We start from the raw sequence: 19,529 nt of genomic DNA, 5'->3' as shown, positions 1-19,529 counted from the left end.
ATGCAGGCTTCTTTTCTCATATTAAGGAATAATAGTTTAGTGCTTTTAGCTTTTTCGCTGCACTCAATCACCTGTACCACATTCCTCGTCTTGTTTACCTTTTTCTTCGCGCCGTGTGTTTCAGGCCCTGCGACAGTTTTTCGAGCGGGTGTCATGGGAGCTGAGCTACCCCCTGCTGTTCTGCTCGTGCCCGGACCAGGCGTGTGCTGAGCGTCGCCGTCGCACCATTGTCCCGTCCTGCTCACACCAGGAGAGGCACAAAGCCAGCTGTCTGGAGCTGCGGCGCACCTGCCGCTTGGACGCCCTGTGCAGGTGAGCCACCCTTGTTAGGCCTCGTTAGGGCTCCTCAGCATGATTTCCACCAAGCCCGAGGAGGAGCTAATCAATGAAATCAGCAGCTTAAGAGCTTAATGGGGAGAAATCTCACAGCCTCACAGGTGCAAATTACACATTTGATTGATAAGCACCGGCTTTAAAGGTGAGAGAGGCTCAAAGTGGGCAAGTCAGCATTTCACACACACACACACACATTCACATACGCATACACAAACACTCACGCACACACACCTGCCTCCTTTAGCGACTACAGGCCAGGCGTCCTTGAGAAGGAAGCACTGCCGGGAAAAGGCTCACACATGATTGGATGTTTTTTTTTATCTGCGTGAGTATGAGCTGAATCCACTGATGGAGACAGGACCTGACCTGAGACAGAGCTGCTAGGTCATGTGACTGATGCTGCAAAGGTGCCACACACTTAGAGGAATCATCAGAAATAACGCTATGCACAGTTTCAAACCCACAGCTGCAGGAAATATTTACACTCTGAAACAGAAGAAATCTCTATTTTTCCACATGTGGAGGTCGGGTCTTCTAAACATCTGGATTTATGCTTCTCCATTGAACTAGCTGCATCTGAAGACAGTCAAGCTTAATCTCATCATCACCTCAAAAGCACTCACAGTGCATATGTTCCTGTCCCTCAGTTAGAAAAATCAAGTTTATCTTAATATAATAAAGTTCCAAATATGAAAATGTGAGAAGAAAAGAGCCAGAGTGGTGAGAAAATATGACGAAAACTGTACATCAGAGACTCTTTACCCCCTCTCCCTCCACGGAGGGGTAGTAGTTTGCTTACAGAGCAAACTATCGCCCTTCACAGAGAGCGCTGAGCCATCTGGAGAACAGGAAGAGCTACGTGAGGATGCTCTTCATAGACTACAGGTCAGTCATTTATTAATATCCAAGAGCTGTGTTTGGATTGATGACCATTTGAACCTGAACCTGTTAGTCGAGCTCTGGGAGCAGATCTCAGGCTGGAATCAGGCCTCCTGTTCCTGTAGGTCAGTTTTATCGCCACCTTCAGTCCGTCAGTCCCTGTTTGGTTTTTTATTTCCTGCTACACATTTTCAGCATTTTCATTGGTTCAGCCTGGCCGTTGAGGCTGAGCTCACAGAGCTCACTGCCATCATTTAATGATTCAAACTGTTTCCTTTCAGCACCTTCATACATTCAGCACAGAGTTGGGGTCAGACTCATCTCATCAAGCTTATTCATGTATGAGTGGGGAGTGTGTGTGTTAGTGTGTATGTGTGTGTGCGCACTCAGCCTTGAGGGTGGAGGTTAAGCACTTGATGGACTTGTCTGATTAAAGTGAGCACATGCTGTCTCTTCGTGGTTTTGAGTGATGAAGCTGCTTCAGCAGAGAAACAGAAATATCAGATGTGCAGTCACACAGTGAGGCCGGTGTTTCCAGATATTTCATACAAATAAACTCAGACATCTGTAACAAGGACTGATTACCTGCATGAGTCAGGCTTACAACATGAAGAGGAACTTGAAGTTAGAGTAGGGCGAGCCGTCACAGCGGCACGAAGATAATGAGCGAACACAGTGGACATACAGTCAACTCTGACACATGTTTATCAGTCATTAATATATCGATCGGGTTATTATTGATGCTAATGGACCGCCTGACTGCTGCCAGGGACCACACAGCCAGAGGTTATGGCTGCTGCCTTATAAAACGTGGTGATCCTGCTGATCAGTGATAATTTAGGGCGTCTGTTCTTGATGTTCATAATGTGCCTTCTATCAGTCCCTGTCCTTCCATACCTACTTATACCGGTATATAGCTTCTATAGATATTAACAATAATGATAATTATTATTATTAATAATAATAATAATAATAAGTATAAAATAATAATAATATATATAATATAATAATAATAATAATAATAATAATAATAATTATTATTATTATTATTATTTAAATTATTTTAAAAGCACCTTTCAAGACACTCAAGGACTCTTAACAATAGGATAAAACATATAATAGAGATGACAAAATGAAGGACAATAAAAACAAAAACAAACAGTGGGTTCACAGTGAATATTCAGATTTGGACAGATGGGTTTTGAGTTAAAGATTTAAACAGGGGGAGGGAATCAATGTTTCTTAAATCTGGGGGTAGAGAGCTCCACAGCCTGGGACTAGAGCAGCTGAAAGCTCTCCTTCCCACTGTGGTGAGGTGGAAAGAAGGCACAGGATAGAAGAAGAAGATCGAAGTGAGCGGGCAGTAGTAGCGGGTAGGTAGTGCTTAACAGGTCAAAAAGGTATGGAGGAGCAAGGTTATGAAGGGTCTTGAAGGTGAGCAGAAGAAGTTTGTATATTATCCTGAATTTCACTGGGAGCCAGTGAAGTTCCTGAAGAACAGGGGTGATGTGCTGGTAGGAGGGGGTTCTGATAATAATGTGAACAGCAGAGTTTTGAACCAGTTGAAGCTTATGGAGGGATTTTTGGGGTGTAAGATGGTGTAAGTTGATGTACTCAGTCTCGTCCTGTATGGATTTCTGTCGATCGCTGTTTTCCTCAACTAGTAAATCTGCCCTGGATTGTTTTCAGGTAGTTCTGAATGCTAATACCAAGGCTGCTTACTTGCTCGAGCAGACAGAACCATTCAATCACTGTGACTGCTAGCGTCCTTTCACTGGTTCTGTGTTAGTGTCAGGGTGCAGTTCAAAGGTCAAACGTTTGTTTCGTGCATGTATCTGATGACCGGGAGTGCACCCTGAGCTCCGTTGGTGCGGTTTGGTGGAAATTCAAGCTCTGTGACATGAAGGTTAACGTTATGTACAGGTACGTTTCATAAAGTACTCTTTATGCTTTGGAAATATATTACATTTTAATTTAATATGACATTTTTAGCTGTGTATTGTTCCAGATGCCAGCCCTAGTACACTTGGTGCCTATGGTGAAACAGTAAAGTGAACAAAGTGAAGCTTTGGTCCAGATAAGATTCATGCAACCACCTCTTCATGTGGACTTCAGTTTCAGCCTTTAAAGAGGAGATCAGGTCTTTTTTTAAAATGAGCTGATAATGAAACAGCGGTCAGCAAACAGCCAGAGGGTCCTTGTGTGGATCTTCTCCCACTCTTGTCCTGGTCCTGGATTTATTTATGTGTGATTACAACTGATAATGTACCGTAGTTTTTGGACTATAAGGCGCACCGGATTATAAGGCACAATATCAATGAACGGGTCTATTTTGTTACAGAAGGCGCACCGGATTATAAGGTGCATTAAGCAAAACAAAACTGTCACATAATTCAAACTTTATTCAACTCATTCACGATAACTCTCAACATTGTTCAGTTGTAACACATAAAATACAGAACAAAACACTCACTTTTTCAGTTCATTCTTTGTCCAGAAATCCATCAAATTCTCGATCTTCAGTGTCTGAGTTTGACAGGTGGGCGATTTCGGCCCGTAAGCATGTCTCTTAAAAGGTGTCATTTTGGGGTCCTTATAATCACACCATAATATTATGTTGAAGCAGATTTTTGAGTGTCGTGTACCACAAAAAATCGGTTTGAGGTCAGTAAGCTCAACCAGAATTCATACGCACTGTCGATTTTTGAGAAAATTAAAGAATTTTAAGTGCACCTTATAGTCCGAAAAATACAGTAGTTTGGAGGAAAACCTCTGAAGCAGGTGTAAGAATCACAGTGACTCACGTTGAAGTCACTTGGCTGTTTACATGTAAATGCCAGGCAACCTTTAAAATCCCCAGAAGGGGCTCCAAGCTAAAGGTATTCCCTGAATCCAGACCTTAAACCATCTGGATGAAACAAACAGCGATGCGGGTGGGACGGTTTGTTAATCTCGAGGAAAGGTGCTAACACCTGAAGGTTGAACTGAGATCCTTTGTTAGTGCACCAGTGGCATATTTAATTCTCACACGGTGGCTGTAGAGAACTCATCCCGAGGTTGTTCTGCCAGTTTTCCGGGGTTTACCGTCTCTATCCGTCCTGCTGTCAGCTTTCAGTCACATATTCTGTCCTCCATGTGGGTATCAGTTCAGCGGGTTGAGCATGCTTAGAGAGAAGCATGTAAACAGCTGACCTGCCTGCTGGGCTGAGCTCTCTTCCCATCAAAGGTTGCTTGTTGCTTCAGCAGCAGCGATGCTCCTCCACAGCAGGCTGGATCTCTTCACTGTGAAGAACCTGTGAAGGTGATAGATTGATGCTCTTATTGCTCCCACATGTGCAAAGGTTGTTTTTAAGAATGTGTATTTCCAACATACGATGCAGGAAAGCTCCTCCACTCTTCAATCAGCTGATTCAGCAACTCAACTCCTCGATGACTCCTCGGGGCCTAACCTGGGCTGCTTTTAGGACTCACTGAGAAACCTGGCAGAGAAGTCCAGAGTCCAGTTCGGGAAGTGGCTCATGTTGGGTTGCCCACATATGGAGAGGTTATGTCAGCTGTTGGGTGGGCGCGGCATGGCCCGAAAGTCATGACGTGGTTATTGGTGGAGTATTTAGATGATCCTTTGCCCCTGCAGACAGCTCCCAGGTTTTTACAAGCTCCTCTCGGTGACAGCAGCAGGAGGTTTCTGTGGTTTCGGTGTCTAAGTGTGACCTATGGAGAAGTAGCAGATACACCAGTGAGTGGGAGTTGGAGTAAGACCACCAAAAGAACCTCAGCACTGAGCTGAGAGCCAGAAGGCAAAAATCCAAATAAATGTCCCCAGGACCCCCCCCCCCCCCCCCCCCCACGAGTCCCCTCCCTCCCCTCAGAGTGCACTCTGCAGCAGGTGACGGCCGGTATCACACATGGAGCATGAATCGTGTTTGATTGCCTGTAAAAAGAATCCGGAGCAGGCTCGTTCTTTTCCTTTTAGCCTCCATTAACCCTGGATGGAGAGCGGAGAGCTGCATAATCACGGGAATCCCGCAGGTCCTCCGGGTCTCGGCGGCCTCGGAGGGTGGCTTGCCTCCCGCTGAGGCTGAAAGCAGCCGGGATGAAGCGACTGCTGGAAGAGGGACTCTGAGTGACAGAAGGAGTAATTAAATATGGCCTTTGCCACAGGTAATGTAGGAGAAACCTACGGGGTGCTCTAAAAGGTTTTTGGACTTTATTTGCATTTCAAATAAGAGCACAGTCACACCTACTGTTCATTTTCACTGAGCCAAAGACGGCGGCACCTCTCAGAGCTCCTGCTGTGAGCACACACTCACCTGTGTGCACTCAGGCTTCACCTGCAGATCTCTGCACGGAGTCATGGTATACACCAGCGGTCTCCAACCTTTTTTGCGCCACGGACCGGTTTATGCCCGACAATATTTTCATGGACCGGCCTTTAAGGTGTCGCGGATAAATACAACAAAATAAAACTAGTACCGGTACTGAAAAAAAGAAGATTTATTCATAACACACGTGAAAAGACCCAGGAAAACCGAGTTAACGATCAAAACGATAACAAAATAACGCTGAAAACCAATAAAAACCCTGAAAACCATACATTTCACACCTGAGCCTCAACTCTCGCGGCCCGGTACCAAACGACTCACGGACCGGTACCGGTCTGACTTGAAAGGGAATCATCTTTTAAACTTGCAGAGACTAAAAACATTCTCTCATCTGCTGACTTTGATGAAGTAATTCATGCTTTCACTTCGTCCAGGCTTGATTATTGATTCCAGCATCCGCAGCTCTTCTCCTGACAGGTGCTCGTAAACGAGATTGTGTTTCCCTCTTTTTCACTTTAGTGCGCTTTAGAATTGATTTTAACATTTTATTGTTTGTTTTGAAGTCAGTACATGGATCAGCACTCTTACCTTTCTGAACTTTAACTAAGCACAGTGCTAACAGCTCGTTAAGGTCAGCGGCTCAGCGGTCTGGCTCTTCAAATTATGACCTCTCCAACACTCATCTTTAAAATCTTTGTTTGAAGTCTTTACATCTTTAGTTTCTGACACTTTTTTTTCTTCTAGTCTTCAGTATTTTCTTGCTTTGCTTTTTTCCAGCTAGTTGTGTGGCACGCTGGTCCACCATGCTCATGAATAACTTGACGTGACTGGGTTTTAGAAACTTGTTTAGCACGTGGCTGCAGTGACCTGGTGGATGTTCTCTCTTCAGTGCGTCCACAGAGGTGGTGTTTGCGTCTGGTATCAGAGGTGTGGTCTCTCTGAGGCGGCCATGGCGGCGGTTTGGTCCGAGGGCTCGGGCGTGAGTATTTAGTTGGGCCTGTGGTTCCGGCTGTGGTTCTGGGGCTGAGAACAAAGCAAGGCACTGAAGCTGCTCTGAGCTCCAAACAGCACTCTGTGGAGTGATTTAGATCCTGGTTTGGATCTCATTACGATGAGCAAACATGGCGCTGTTTGTTCTGAATATGAGGGCGAGCGGCAGGTAGGGGCTGCTCTGTGATTGGTGGCATCACCGTGGCGCTCCTCCTGAATGTTTAACCTGGGTGCACACAATTTCCTGTCTGTGTCTGGTGATCTTGCTGCTTTGTTTTCTCTCGCTGTTTCTTTAATTAAGAGTCCCTGAGTGGGAATGCTCATTTGCATATTTACATATTAGCATAGCTGACGAGCCAGCGTCTGCATCAGGATGGCTCGCCCTCGGTCACACTCATGGTTATATTGCTTTCTGCACCATCTTCACAGGGTGAGCTCGTCTTACTGCCCCCCCACCCCCACCCGGAAAGCAGGCTTCAGACGAGTGCAGAGGAAATGAGATGAATCACAAGCACGTCGGCACGAGTGGACGGGCCTGGTGCGTGTACCGGCGTCCTCTGTGACCTACAGAAAAGAGGCAGCTATTTCCATCACGGCACCACCCCACCTCACTGACCGTGTAATGGAGCGCTGCCGCTGCTAGATTGGCTCGCTCGCCTTAAAACAGCACTGAGCCGCCGCCTCCGTCACTGCTGGCGGGTTTGGGGAAGCAGTTTAGTGCCATGCACTTCGGCACATGAGTGTGTGTATGTGTTTGCATACGCCCCGCTGTCATTACAGCGAGCATTCTCAGTCTGATGGGGGTCACAAGGAATCTGATGCACATAAATCCTCACATTTGCCAGATGTGTCCCGGCGGAAAGCTCCAACAAGTCTATCACAAGTTAAGTTAGGAGTTATTAAAGGATCAGTTCACAGAATTTAGAAAAAGGAATTCTTCTGCTTTTAGACCCATAACAGCTCCAAATACTGAGGAGGACAGGAAGGAAACACACTGACATCATGAGCTAACTTACCCTCCCAATCATTTATGAACCTCCTTGCTCCAGTCTGTAGTTACTCACCTTACAAAGGGTAATGTCAGAGTAATGGCTCCTAATGAAATTTGAGTAGTGTTGGCGTTGCAGAGAACTGCACAGTTAATCATCAGCAGGAACTTTACAAAGACGGGACCTTTATTACTTTACCTTTAGTTACCTTAAGTGACTATTTCAGTTGTTATAACTATTAACTCAGTGGAAATGAGAGAAAGCAAGTATTCTTACAATCACACACATGAAAAAAAGGAGGTCAAACTTTCAGAAGGCATTCATTGTTTTAAAAAATTTAAGGAGAGAAGAAGAGAGGAAGAGGAAGAGGCTGCAGAGTTCGTCTGTCTGAGCTCTTCAGATTTCAGGTGAAGCTCAACTGTGTGAGAGGATGACTGATGTGGAGGACAAAGGACAGCGTGGATGACCTGCTCTGAGTCAAAGGTCACCCTGAGGTCACGAGGCCCAGACAAGAGGACAGACCAATGGCGGTGCTTGTGCTGGGTGGGATTATTTTGCACCATGAAGCAGAGCGAGTGTGTGAGTCATCAGAGCTGATGGGCTTTAACAGGACACAGAGACTAGGCAGCCAAGGCCATCGCTCTGCACGATTAGCCCTAGGGCTAGCATGGTGATTAACACGGGACCCAAAATGGATCCCTGTGGGACCCCACAACACTTTACCTCATATACGTCCTCAGATTCATGTGAAATAGACTCTGCTCAAAGCACCACACTGCTGTTCAGGTGCTCTATTCATCTAAATGAGTAGAAAGCAAAGTGATACTCATATACTCAAGTACTTATATAATATATATGGATTTATGATCCACTGTTACAGCTCAGTGTTACTGATGTGAACATCCTGCTTGTTTTATAGTTATCTGATGTCAGTTACCCTCATGCTGCGGGGCTTTTCTCTGCACTTTCTCATGCACTAAATCTTTTTCTAATTATATCTACGTACGTGCGGCGCCCGGCGGTGTCACATTCGTGTCCTGAGGTCTTTACAAGGGCAGGGACAGGAAACGTGCACACGAGAGCTCTCTGTTGGTCCTGGATTATTTCTGGATTTAGGAACACGCTGCAGCTGGAAGGATTAAAGGGACAGTCCATCCTGTCAGACATTTCTGATGTGAGCACTAATTGCGCTACTGATTGCTTCTGAACATGGAACCTGATGTTGAGCTTCACTACTCTGCATCCACAGACTTTTATTCAAGTTTTATATCCTCTCATCAGTGAACATGTGGAGGTTCTGCAGTGGTCCAGGGACCCTGAAGTATTCACACGTGTAATGTTGAGCTGCTGAAAGCTGAACTCGTTATAATGTCAGCAGTGATGGGTGTGATGATGCGATTGCAGTGCTCTGTTTTTCTGCTGCTCTTGATGGAGCGATGAGCTTCACTGCGTCTTGTTGTTGTGTGGAACTTTTATTCCTGTGTTTTCTCTGTGCTGATGAGTTGATGGGGTGGTTCTTTAAACAGGTGGGACTCCGCCGTGTTAACCTGTCTATTTTCCTTGGAGTGTCTGCACTTTAATTTTTCATGCACAATAAATCTCATAATCAGATCAAAAGTTTGTCGAGGCATGTGCACCAACAAGTACTCAAATCATAAATCATTTATTACACATGAGTGAATGAATGAACTCACTCGCAGGTTTCAAACTGCGTGCCTAACTCATGACGACATGTGGAGCATTTACACACCGTAGATGACTAATCATAATTAAATGGCCCATCACAAAATCTGCATTTCATATTCATCAACCATGGATTTGTGATCACTTCATGATCGCTTGCTTATGACATGTCACATTGATTATCCTCTAACTGATAACAAACAGTTCTGCACACAAAATCAGTCTGAGACATGGCTGAGTTAAAAACGCTGAAAGGCTCCAATAACAGGATTAGCACAGCCAATCGAGGCGTCCCTGAACGAGAGGATTCAGGTTCAGCTGAGTTATAAAGTTAGCAGCAGCTTAGCTGTTTCATCTGAAGGTCATAAACTGTACTCCTTCTCCAGACGTTCCCAAGTCAGCAGAGAGACGTAATGTCCCGGCGCTGGTCACCCAGGCGCCATGCAGCCCAGCTGTCAAACCAGCCCAGCTGTGGTCGGCTGTTGATGTGAAGGAGCAATGGCTCTTCTCCTATGGACAGCCCTCACACTCCTTCAGTGGAAGCCCATTTCCACCTCAGTCACCGCCCACACCTCGGTACGGCAGGTGAGGGCAGAACATCCTTCACACTCTCCTCAGTCTTCACCCCAGCGATCTGCTTCTCTGAACCCTGGCCTCAGACTTGGAGGTGCCGATTTTCACCCCGGCAAAAATGCCGCAGTGGAGTCATTGCTTGGTAACACCCACAGAAACACATCAAACAGGCTGTGAGGCCCACCCGTCTGTCCATTATGGTGATGCAAACCAAGCACGTCTACAGGGGCTGCAGTCAGATTTCTTCTCCAGGTCCAGAAAACACGAGCAGACTGTCTGGAAAAACTCACACGCCCTCGAGGCTGCAAGGAGCTGGTTCAATGATCTGCAATGCTCCTCTTGGGTTCTTGAAGGATGGACCCGTCTCACTGTAGAAGAGTGTGAGCCCCCTAAAGCTGAAATACACATTCTGTTCCCCCACTCACGAAAGCTTCTCCAGGTTTGAGGAAGTTTATTTCCACTGGTGTCCTGTTTTTCTGCCACGCCACACAGGTCTGTTTAGTGAGCATTAATGTGCGCTGAGTATTCACATAGGTGTGTCTGTGTGTGTGTGTTTGTGCTTTGTTTATCCCCGTTAATGCAGACCTGATAATTGAATAACTCTTGAGGGATCTGTGAGTCTGTTACACCATGACTGACAAGTCAGGGTCAGAGGGGGAGGATAAGGGAACATACATGCTGCATGGACGGCTGATGGAAGCTCTTATAAATCACCATATACACTTTTAATGTGTGTTTGTCAGGATGTACAGCAGAGCTAATTGGATTCGTTCGTTCCAGCAGGGCCTGAGTGTGTGTGTCTGTCACTGCGAATACATCGTGCTGCCTGACAGTCAGTAATGAGGGCATTTAGACTCACCCAGCCTCACTGTAATTTAAATTTTAATATTCTTCACCTTCACTTTCACACACACCACCGCAGACACACATGCACACACAGACACAAACACACTGCACAGCGATAAATGAGAGAAGGAAAACAGACGATCTGATTTATCGCAGAAACACTAAATATTAATGTGTGAGTTTGTGTGCGTGGGTGTGTGTGTGTGTGTGTGTGTGTGTAATAGTGTGTCCTGTGTGAATGTGTTATTTATTAGTTGGGAACAAGTGATGCATTCATGCTCCGTGGGTATTTACAGTGTTGATGTTGTCATGTCTGCACACTCTCGATCCTGATTGGTTATATTTTGTGTTTGTGTCGTGACCTTAGCAAGGAAAAAAACTCTCTGCTGAAGAGACTCTGAATTTCAACTTCACATTGAAATTCTCACTTTTTAATTTGAAATTTTCCATATAATTTTGTAAAATATAAAATGTTCTGCTCTAATTAAATTTACTCAACTGTTACACATTCATTTCTCACTGAGCACATTTTAATTAAAGATTAATTGTTTGAGTAAATAAATCTTTGATTTTATATACTTCAGTTGCATTGTACTCAAAAAATTGGTTTCATGTTCATGAAGTTGAAGAGAAAACCCTGCCTGTGGACACAGCCCGTAAAAATTCAATGTAATACAATAAAATGATCGAACACAAATCTGAACAGATGGTATAAAAGGCTAGCTACAAGTGCAGCTAAAGATATTGCAGGGCAGACGTGACTCATGAACACTTGCTGTCTAAAATTCTAATAAAAATATTAACGTTTATTAAAGAAAATATGGAAAAATATTTTAGCTAATGTTACAAATAAAAGTGTTATCTAAACAGAGGCTAATGAGTTGAAAATGGTCCCTTAATGGAATAAATCTCCATGAACTGGAGCAGCAAACCGAGGCCTCGGTTGTCATCTGATGTAGACGGCTGAGTCCAGGACTTCTATGATGGCTGCTGCCTGGAGCGTCTGAGGGGTGGCTGTAAAGCCGGTACCTTTAAACCAAAATTCAAAGAGCGTGCTAAATGTAATGACCGTAAGAAGAAGTTCATACAAACATGTCTGAACACGAGACGATGGAAACACATCAAATCAAAGAAGGACTTGAACGCTCGGGAACTTCCTGTCGCTGTCACACAAACACCTCCGTGCGGTAACCTGCAGGCATGACTTTTTCAAACATATTTTTTCATGCATGCTGTTCCAGAGTCCTGGTATTACGAGGGTCTGAGTCTAATTCAGAGGAAACATCTTAGGTCAGGCAGCGTACAGTACATCTGCTCCATCTCTCTGCCAGTTGATGATTAGTGGAGATGAAACTTTAACGAGCCCTGCAGGGAGATGAGCGCTCGGCAGGATTTGATCAAGTGGTTTCTGAGGCAGCAGACTGCACTCCTCAGCTAAATCTGCCCCAACTCCTCTGCTGTCTTTGGCTCTGCCATCATCGCTCTCTGACCTTCATTTGTCACCATGCTAACTACTTCCTGCACGGGTAAAGCGCTTTGTTTCAGGGTAAAATACTCTGATTATTTTAGTGGTGGTGGATATGAGTCTGGATATGAACCCGTCAATGCCTTTACTGATGCCCTGAGGTTCCTGTCATCAGTCTTCTCAGGTCTCACAGAGTGGAGGAAAGAGTCTGAAACATCCGGTCTCAAAGATGAGTCAAAACCAAACCTGTGCCTGCTCAGTCTTTCTGTTCATGAGTAAAATATTAATTAAGAGATTAATAAGATGTTCAGTGTTTAAAGCCAGGTTTAAAATTTGATGTGAATCCACTTTTCTGGGTCATGGCTTCCATGCGTGTTGTATTAAGTTTGAAGAGCTGATTAATTTGACTGAGCATCCTAAACTTCAGCAAATATTCTGTCACAGTCTGGCTGAGGCAGACTGTATGTAGTAAGGAGTGGACTCAAAATGCAGACACGAATGAACTGATAGAAAAATACTAAGGCAAACAAGAGGAGACTAAATAAACAACCTAAAACTGACCCTGAAACTGATCAATAAAACAAAAAGGTTCATAAGAAAACCTGGAACTCAAACAGTCCGAAACAAAAGGCCCACGAAAGGCACAGGAGCCCAGGAAACAGTTAATAAACATTTCAGGAGCTGACCCTGACTCCAGGTGAACAAAGTCCAAAAGCACCACTCAGGAGGTCGACCCGGAGGGTGACAGCATAACAGTCCATCGTTTATCAGTTCAGGAGGCCGACCGCGGAGTCAGCGGTGGCGACGAAGTAGTTCAGGAGCCTGACCGCGTGGAAGACGGTGGCGATTGAGCAGGTCCAAAGGCTGTCTGTGCTGGTGAAGAAGTCCAGTCAGCGGCCTGGAAGGTGGCCACTGACACCAAACCAGATGTGGACGAGGCAGGACCAGGTGAGGCAGGACCAGATGGTGGTGCTACAGGTGACAGTGTGGAAGCCGCAGGTGGTGGCTGAACGGACTCACTAGAGCCGTCAGTGGACACAGAGAGGTGCTGGACGGGCGCTCCAGAACCACCAGCTGATGTGGCATGAAGCTGGATGGGCTCTCTGGGCCCTCCAGCTGACGTGGCAAGAGGCTGGAGCGGTTCTCCTGAACCCCCAGTGGACGAGGAAGGTTGCTGGAGGGGCTCTCCTGGGCCTCCAGCAGGAACAAAGGCAAGGCCAGCAGGTATGGAGACCTCCGGCAGAAGGGACGCTAACTGTAGCTGCATGGGGCACACGGCCGGCACAGGATGCAACGGCTGGGGCAGTGCAGTGCAAACAGTCTGTCCGGGATTTATTACTGAGATGCAGTCCCCTGCTGGCTGAATGAGCTCACCGGAGCTTCCAGCAGAGGATGGAAGTGGCTGAACAGATGGCTGAGCAACTGACTGAGCTGGTGACAGAGCTAATGGGTGAACTGGAAACAGAGCTGATGCCTGAGCTGAAGACTGAGCTAAAAATTGAGCAGGTAACAGAGCTGACAACAGCTAGGTCTCCTAAGCCTCCAGAACACGATTATACCCGTGCATGTACGACCAAAGCCTCGTACATGCACGCACGTCTGTGACTGTGTGATGACAGAAGGAGGCATAAATGAAAGCCCTTCATAAAGCCCAAAGCAAAAGGCACTATAGAGGTGCAGACCTACTTTTTAAGTTTTCACCCAGTAAACGTGAAGGTTTGAAGTCAGACAGATGGAGCTGATCCTCAGGTCACTCGACATAATTATTAGTAGGAAAACTGCAGGAAGGTCATGGGCTGATGGTGGTGATGTCCTTTAAAAACCAGCCTCGTGTGGTAAACCCTCTCCTCATGCATCCTTAAAACTAACAAAGAGCTCGACGGCAGTTGGCTCATGCCTCACATGGCATCTGCCACGACGAGGCAGCAAAGGGCGAAGGGGCAGGTGTGTGTGAGTGTGTGCGATGGTACGGTGCGTGTGTGAGTGATGGTACTTCTGTCTCTGGAATGAGCAGTTTGAAGGTTAGGTGAGGTTTGAGGGCGCAGACTCAGTTTAGCCACAGGTCACTGGCAGGCTGGTTTAGGTCAGGATGGTCCTCCCATAAACACAGCTCTGGTCTCTCGTGTGAGAGCAGGTGTGTGTGCTGGTATGTGCAAGGCGATTCAAACACAAAGATCAGATTTAACAAAGACACAAAAATAATCTTATAAACTAGTCTGAGTCTCAGTAAGGTCTCATGTTTGTGCAGTTACTCACAGACCCACACTAACCAGTCCGCACCATCATCACCGATCTCTGCCTGTATTTCAGCATAAAGCTGTAATACAGGCTCCAAGCTTACTGAGGATTTATGCTTCAGCTGGAAATCTGCGCCATAACCAGCGGTGTAATCTGACCTTTCACTTTTTTAGAGATCTACAGCTACTGTCATTGGTCTGTTCAGCACCAACAGTTCCTCCTGTGACTCTATCAGTTAGAGAGAAACGGTCATCGTCTTAGCATAAAGAAAAATAATCATAATCATCAACAGAAGGACTCACAGATGTCAGCAGTTTCCTGGAGAGTATAACGTCCCCGCATAGTTTCTATGAGCTGGACTGGCCGGGACACGAGCACATGGGACTCAAAATACAGAAATACAACAACATCATCACACACTCACAGAGACAGGCCTGCAGTGGATGGACGGATGAAGCACTGCATTCCTGTGAGTTTTATTTTTTTGGTCCAGCCTCCACCAAGTTCTGGAGGGCCTGGTTCTGCTGAGGCCCGGGAACTTGTGAAGTTTAGCAGCAGGTCTGAGAAAGCTGAGATCACTTGACCTTCATCAGTGACAGCCTTCCTTGGAGATGCTTAGAGGATGTGTTCAAGTGAGTGAGTTTTGTCATAATGTGCCTGCGTAAACACACACGCACACACAGACACGCAGACCCACACACAGACACACACTCAGTGGCCTCTGTTTGAAAGTCACTCTGCAGTCGGCCTGTCACACCCGATCACTCTCTACAGCCACCACACAGTCATGTCTTCCGTGTCACGCTCTCGTGTCCTCTCTGAGGACATGATGCAGTCCTGCATCATGTCCTCTCTGAGGACATGATGCAGTCCTGCGATGGCGGCCAGCTAAAGCTCGGCGTAAACACAAAGCCCATCACGCTGTCTCAAACAGCGACAAGATCACACGTCTCCGTCACCACATGCCACCTTTCACCTCACCTGTCTGTCAAAAATTTTCAAGAGAGAAGAAGAAGAGCGACGTTAAAGAGACGAAGCAGGTGAGAGGCTTTAAGAGGAGAGCGAGACAAAGGAAACCAAGAGGAGAGACGGGATGTGAAACACAAAAGTAGGACAGGCAGTAGATTAAGCTCAGCAGCTTTACTCTTATTGCCTGTGACAGTTTCTTGTGCATTAACATATGCATGATGTAGTGGATACTGCAGGACATGCACGCAGGAACAGCAGATAATCTCCCAAACTACTGCATGAATCAGGCGGATATTTCCACAAGGATTTTCAGCTCTCAGGAGAGTTTGCTGGGCATCTGTTCGATCTGTTTTTAACACTGTTTGCATTTCTGAAGGACTTTACACTTCGACAGTGCAAATAACGGCAGTCTAAGTGCTACATACCCACTTTATACTCCATTCACAGCACTTAAACAGCATTAACACTGAGGCGTTGTGTTGAAATCTCTCTGCTCAGTGGATAAACTGGGCATGGCGTGAATGATTTGAACTGGTTGACTGGGAAATGTCTGTGTTTTTACCTCAAGAAGAACTAAATCCAGAAGAGCAGACTCTTTCAAACAGGACTCTGTCCTCTCCCTGTTATCAGAAAATACTGGAAGCATATCAGCAGATTAATCTGTCATTGAAATAAAGTAAATTATGTCCTTACAAGCTGTTTTGGTTGCCTTCCCAGTGACAAATCATCAGACCCCTATAGCATCTCATCCGGGTGGTGGGAACACTGCAGGGCAGGCTCTTTCAGGCAGGGTCTCAGCCATAAGCCCATCTGTCTGGGGAGACCCTCTGCCTTTGTTCGATTCACAGTCTGGTCCAGTTTTCCTGATGGTGGCATTATCAGATGATCCAAACAAAAGAAATAAAGCTTCCTTCAAAGCTGTCTGTGCTCGGCCTGAGAGGCAGGCTCAGAGTAGAGCCGCTGCTCCTCCACATCGAAAGGAGTCAGCCGAGGTGGCTCATCACCTATCCAGACAGCGGGATGGGATCCTGGAACAGACCGAGGACAAAACAGATAGAATGTGTCTCTCCACCTGATTGGTTAAACCCATGGGCTAGTCTGTCCACATGTCAGCTGCTAAATGGTTCCTGTCTACATCCGGCCATTTTAAAAAGCCTGCTCCCAGCAGCAGTGTTTTGGTCCTGTCCCCGATCTCCAAATCTCTGATAATTCAGTGTTTTACATGGAGAAACAGTAGCTCTGCTCTCTGCTCGTTAACTAAATTGTGTAGTTTATAAATGGCTGCTCTCTCTCATGCGGTTGTTTTCCCCTGTTTTCAGTCAGTTATGGAGTTTGGTGTCATGTAGGGATGCATGTTTAATGCATCTTTGGTGTGCCGCCCTTCCTCTTGACTAAACATGTGTTGATAAACTGCACCTTTAACTGAGAGTTACTGGTTGGTTTGTGGGCGAGGCCGTGGACTGTGGTTTAACATTAATTTGGCCCTCATAAATAGCAGGAAGTGGATGCATGCATGGACAGTGACACTTACTGCAAAGAGTCCATCAGAGTCTGGCCCTTCTCTCTCTTTCTTCAGTCAGGTCTGAATTTTTTACACATGCACAAAAGCTGACTCATCAGTTTGTTTTGAGGGCTGAACCGGACTCGGCATGAGGTCCAGACTGCAAGGCAGTGAGAGGCAAGCCCATGAAGCTTATTAAACACAGTTTGTTCATCTCTCATAAGCAGCCAACTGTGGCACTGCCGTCGCCCATCTTTCATGAGGGGAGGATATTTTTCCCCCAGTGTCTCATTAGCATCCATGCTGCTGCCAAAACAACCCGTCTTCTTTCAAAGGAGTCCAAATCAGCCACTTTTTGTCTATGGAAATTTTGGTGTGAAAGACTTCAAACATAATCTGTTGGATTTACTTCCACTCGTCTGTGAGTGTGGGACAGGTCTGTATGATAAATGTAGAGAGGAAAAACTGTCCCCTTCACATCTGCGAGAGTCGGCTCCCATTCATTTCCATTTCTGTAGCTGTTACAGCGTATGATGCCATCTGTGAATCATTTTCAGCTGAATAAAATTGCTCTTTTCTTACTTTCTTTATGTTAGCCACTCTGTAAATCCATCTGTTTTAAAAGTTTGCTGATCTGAGCAAGATGCAGGGTGAAGCCCAGCGATAATCAGGGCGTGTCCTCAGCATCGAAACTGTTACACAGAGCTGAACGTCATGTTTCCCACACGCCTCCATTGTTGGCGCTTTGACTGGGGCTTTGACGTCACCTCGCCACATTCTTTTCTTCTTCTGTGGTTTAATGACACCTGCTAAATCACCTCCACCAGCTGTTGTGCTCCATCAACCGATGATGAATCCCATAAAAAAAAAGTCAACCCCAGAGGTTGTTTGTGCAGCTGCTGCTTATTACAGTCCATTGTTAGGCTTAATTACTAAGGACCACTCAGTGTCATGTGACCATCAGTCCTTCCTGCAAAACCCCCCAACATGACACGTGTTTGCTTTCAGTGTTCACGGGAATGATTCTGCAGACGTGACGAGCAGCATGCAGGATTTAAAAACACACTCTCATTGAACCACCCACAGCATTACACTGCCTGTCCATTGTGCCTGCAGTTTAGCTGGGGGCACACCAGGAGGCGCTCGATGGAGTGAATAGAACAAAATGTTATTTCCAGCTGATTGTACACAAAAGTCTGTTTCATTTTTGCTTCCATAAGTCCAGCATGAAGGAAAACTACTCTTCTGTCCTTTAGTTTTTCTCACAGTGATTGCCATAAAATGCTAGCACTCTGCTAATGTGTGCTGATTGGCCGGTTCAGGATTTAGGGCAGGTCTTCCTCCCTCGATGGTGTCCGTTTCAAAGCGATGACTCCAGCAGATGTTAGCAGCGTCGTTAAAGCCCAGCAGAAGCTACCATGTGTGTAGAAGCAGCAGCTGATTGTGGTGGTTGAAGGTGATGCTAACAGGGGGCTGCTGCTCGCTTTACACCCCAATTCAAGATGGGGGGGTTTTCGTAAACTGACAGAAAGGTCTTTCATGAACATCTAAAAATAGAAGTGTTTCAATTGTCTCAAGCCCTTTGGGGGAGGTTTATTCTCCAGAGGCAAAGAACCCCATTCACTCTAGGCAAGCTTGACAGCACCCCCCCCCCCACACACACACACACACACACACACAGGGAGCTGGTAGCTGTTGGCCAAATTACATCATGTTACTGATGTTTTTTTGTTGTGTTGCTTCCTGTTGCAGGTCTCGGCTTGCTGATTTCCACATGAACTGCCAGGTGACACCACACACCGTCACCACCTGCCCTCACGATAACTACCACGGCTGTCTCATGTCCTATGTCGGCCTCATTGGTAAGTCTAGCCTCCACTCGGCTAACCTTCTGATGTGTACATCATCAGTGGTGATGGCCCCAACCCTAACCCCAAATACTGGAAACAGAATTAAAGTGTTTGATGGAGTCGGTTAGACTGTCGTTACAATACTGCTTGCCTTTTATCACAGTTTGGGTCACACATGCTGAAAACTGACATCTGAATGACTTCATTAGTACGGTGGCCCTGAGAGGCCAAACGGACTGCAAAACACCAGCAATAAGAAAAACACTGCAAAAGCACACAAAACACAACAGAAATAGGAAAAAACAAAACAGAAATAGGAAAAAACAAAACAGAAATAGGAAGAACAAAAACAGAAATAGGAAAAAACAGATTTCCAAAAGCACAAGGGAAGTGCTTCTGGGGAGACAATAACCCGACGGACCAGTTGCAGAAACCCAAAACATGGTAGGTGTGTTTTATCATGATTCATATAATACTGATGACGGATTTTTAGGCTAATAGTTAGGCTAACACACTTACCTCTCATCTTTTCTTTCCTCGCAAAACCATTAGATCCTCCACTTCTTTTAAGTGTCTCCCAGCGCAATTCTTAGCACATTTTGATTCCTGCAACTGGTCCGTCGGGTTATTGTCTCCACAGAAACAATTGCCTTGTGCTTTTGGAAATCAGTTTTTTCCTGTTTCTGTTTTTGTTTTTTCCTATTTCTATTGTGTTTTGTGTGCTTTTGGAGCGTTTTACTAATTGCTGGTGTTTTGTTGCAGTCTGTTTGGCCTCTCAGGGCCACCGTAGATTAGTAATTAATTCTGCTTTCTCAAAATATCTTCCTGTTTACAGTAGAACCTGACCTAACCTGTGACAGGTGTTTGGTACAGAGATCCTCCAGCACA

At 45.8% G+C, this 19,529-nt stretch overlaps 1 protein-coding gene across 1 annotated transcript in view; it reads left to right on the top strand.

Moving 5' to 3' along the window:
• gfra2b (GDNF family receptor alpha 2b) overlaps positions 1-19,529 on the top strand; it is a 131,399-nt gene that overhangs the window by 89,509 nt on the left and 22,361 nt on the right. Inside the window, exons 5-6 of the mRNA XM_084934491.1 lie at positions 125-312; positions 18,544-18,653. Coding sequence (XP_084790617.1) covers positions 125-312; positions 18,544-18,653 — 298 coding nt within the window. The remainder of the gene's footprint in view (positions 1-124; positions 313-18,543; positions 18,654-19,529) is intronic.

Source organism: Perissodus microlepis, chromosome 7 (genome assembly GCF_051167445.1).
Source record: "Perissodus microlepis isolate ML-2025 ecotype Zambia chromosome 7, ASM5116744v1, whole genome shotgun sequence".
NCBI lineage: Eukaryota > Metazoa > Chordata > Actinopteri > Cichliformes > Cichlidae > Perissodus > Perissodus microlepis.
Note: the sequence above shows the minus strand (reverse complement) of the source record. Positions and strands in the feature narration are given on the sequence as shown.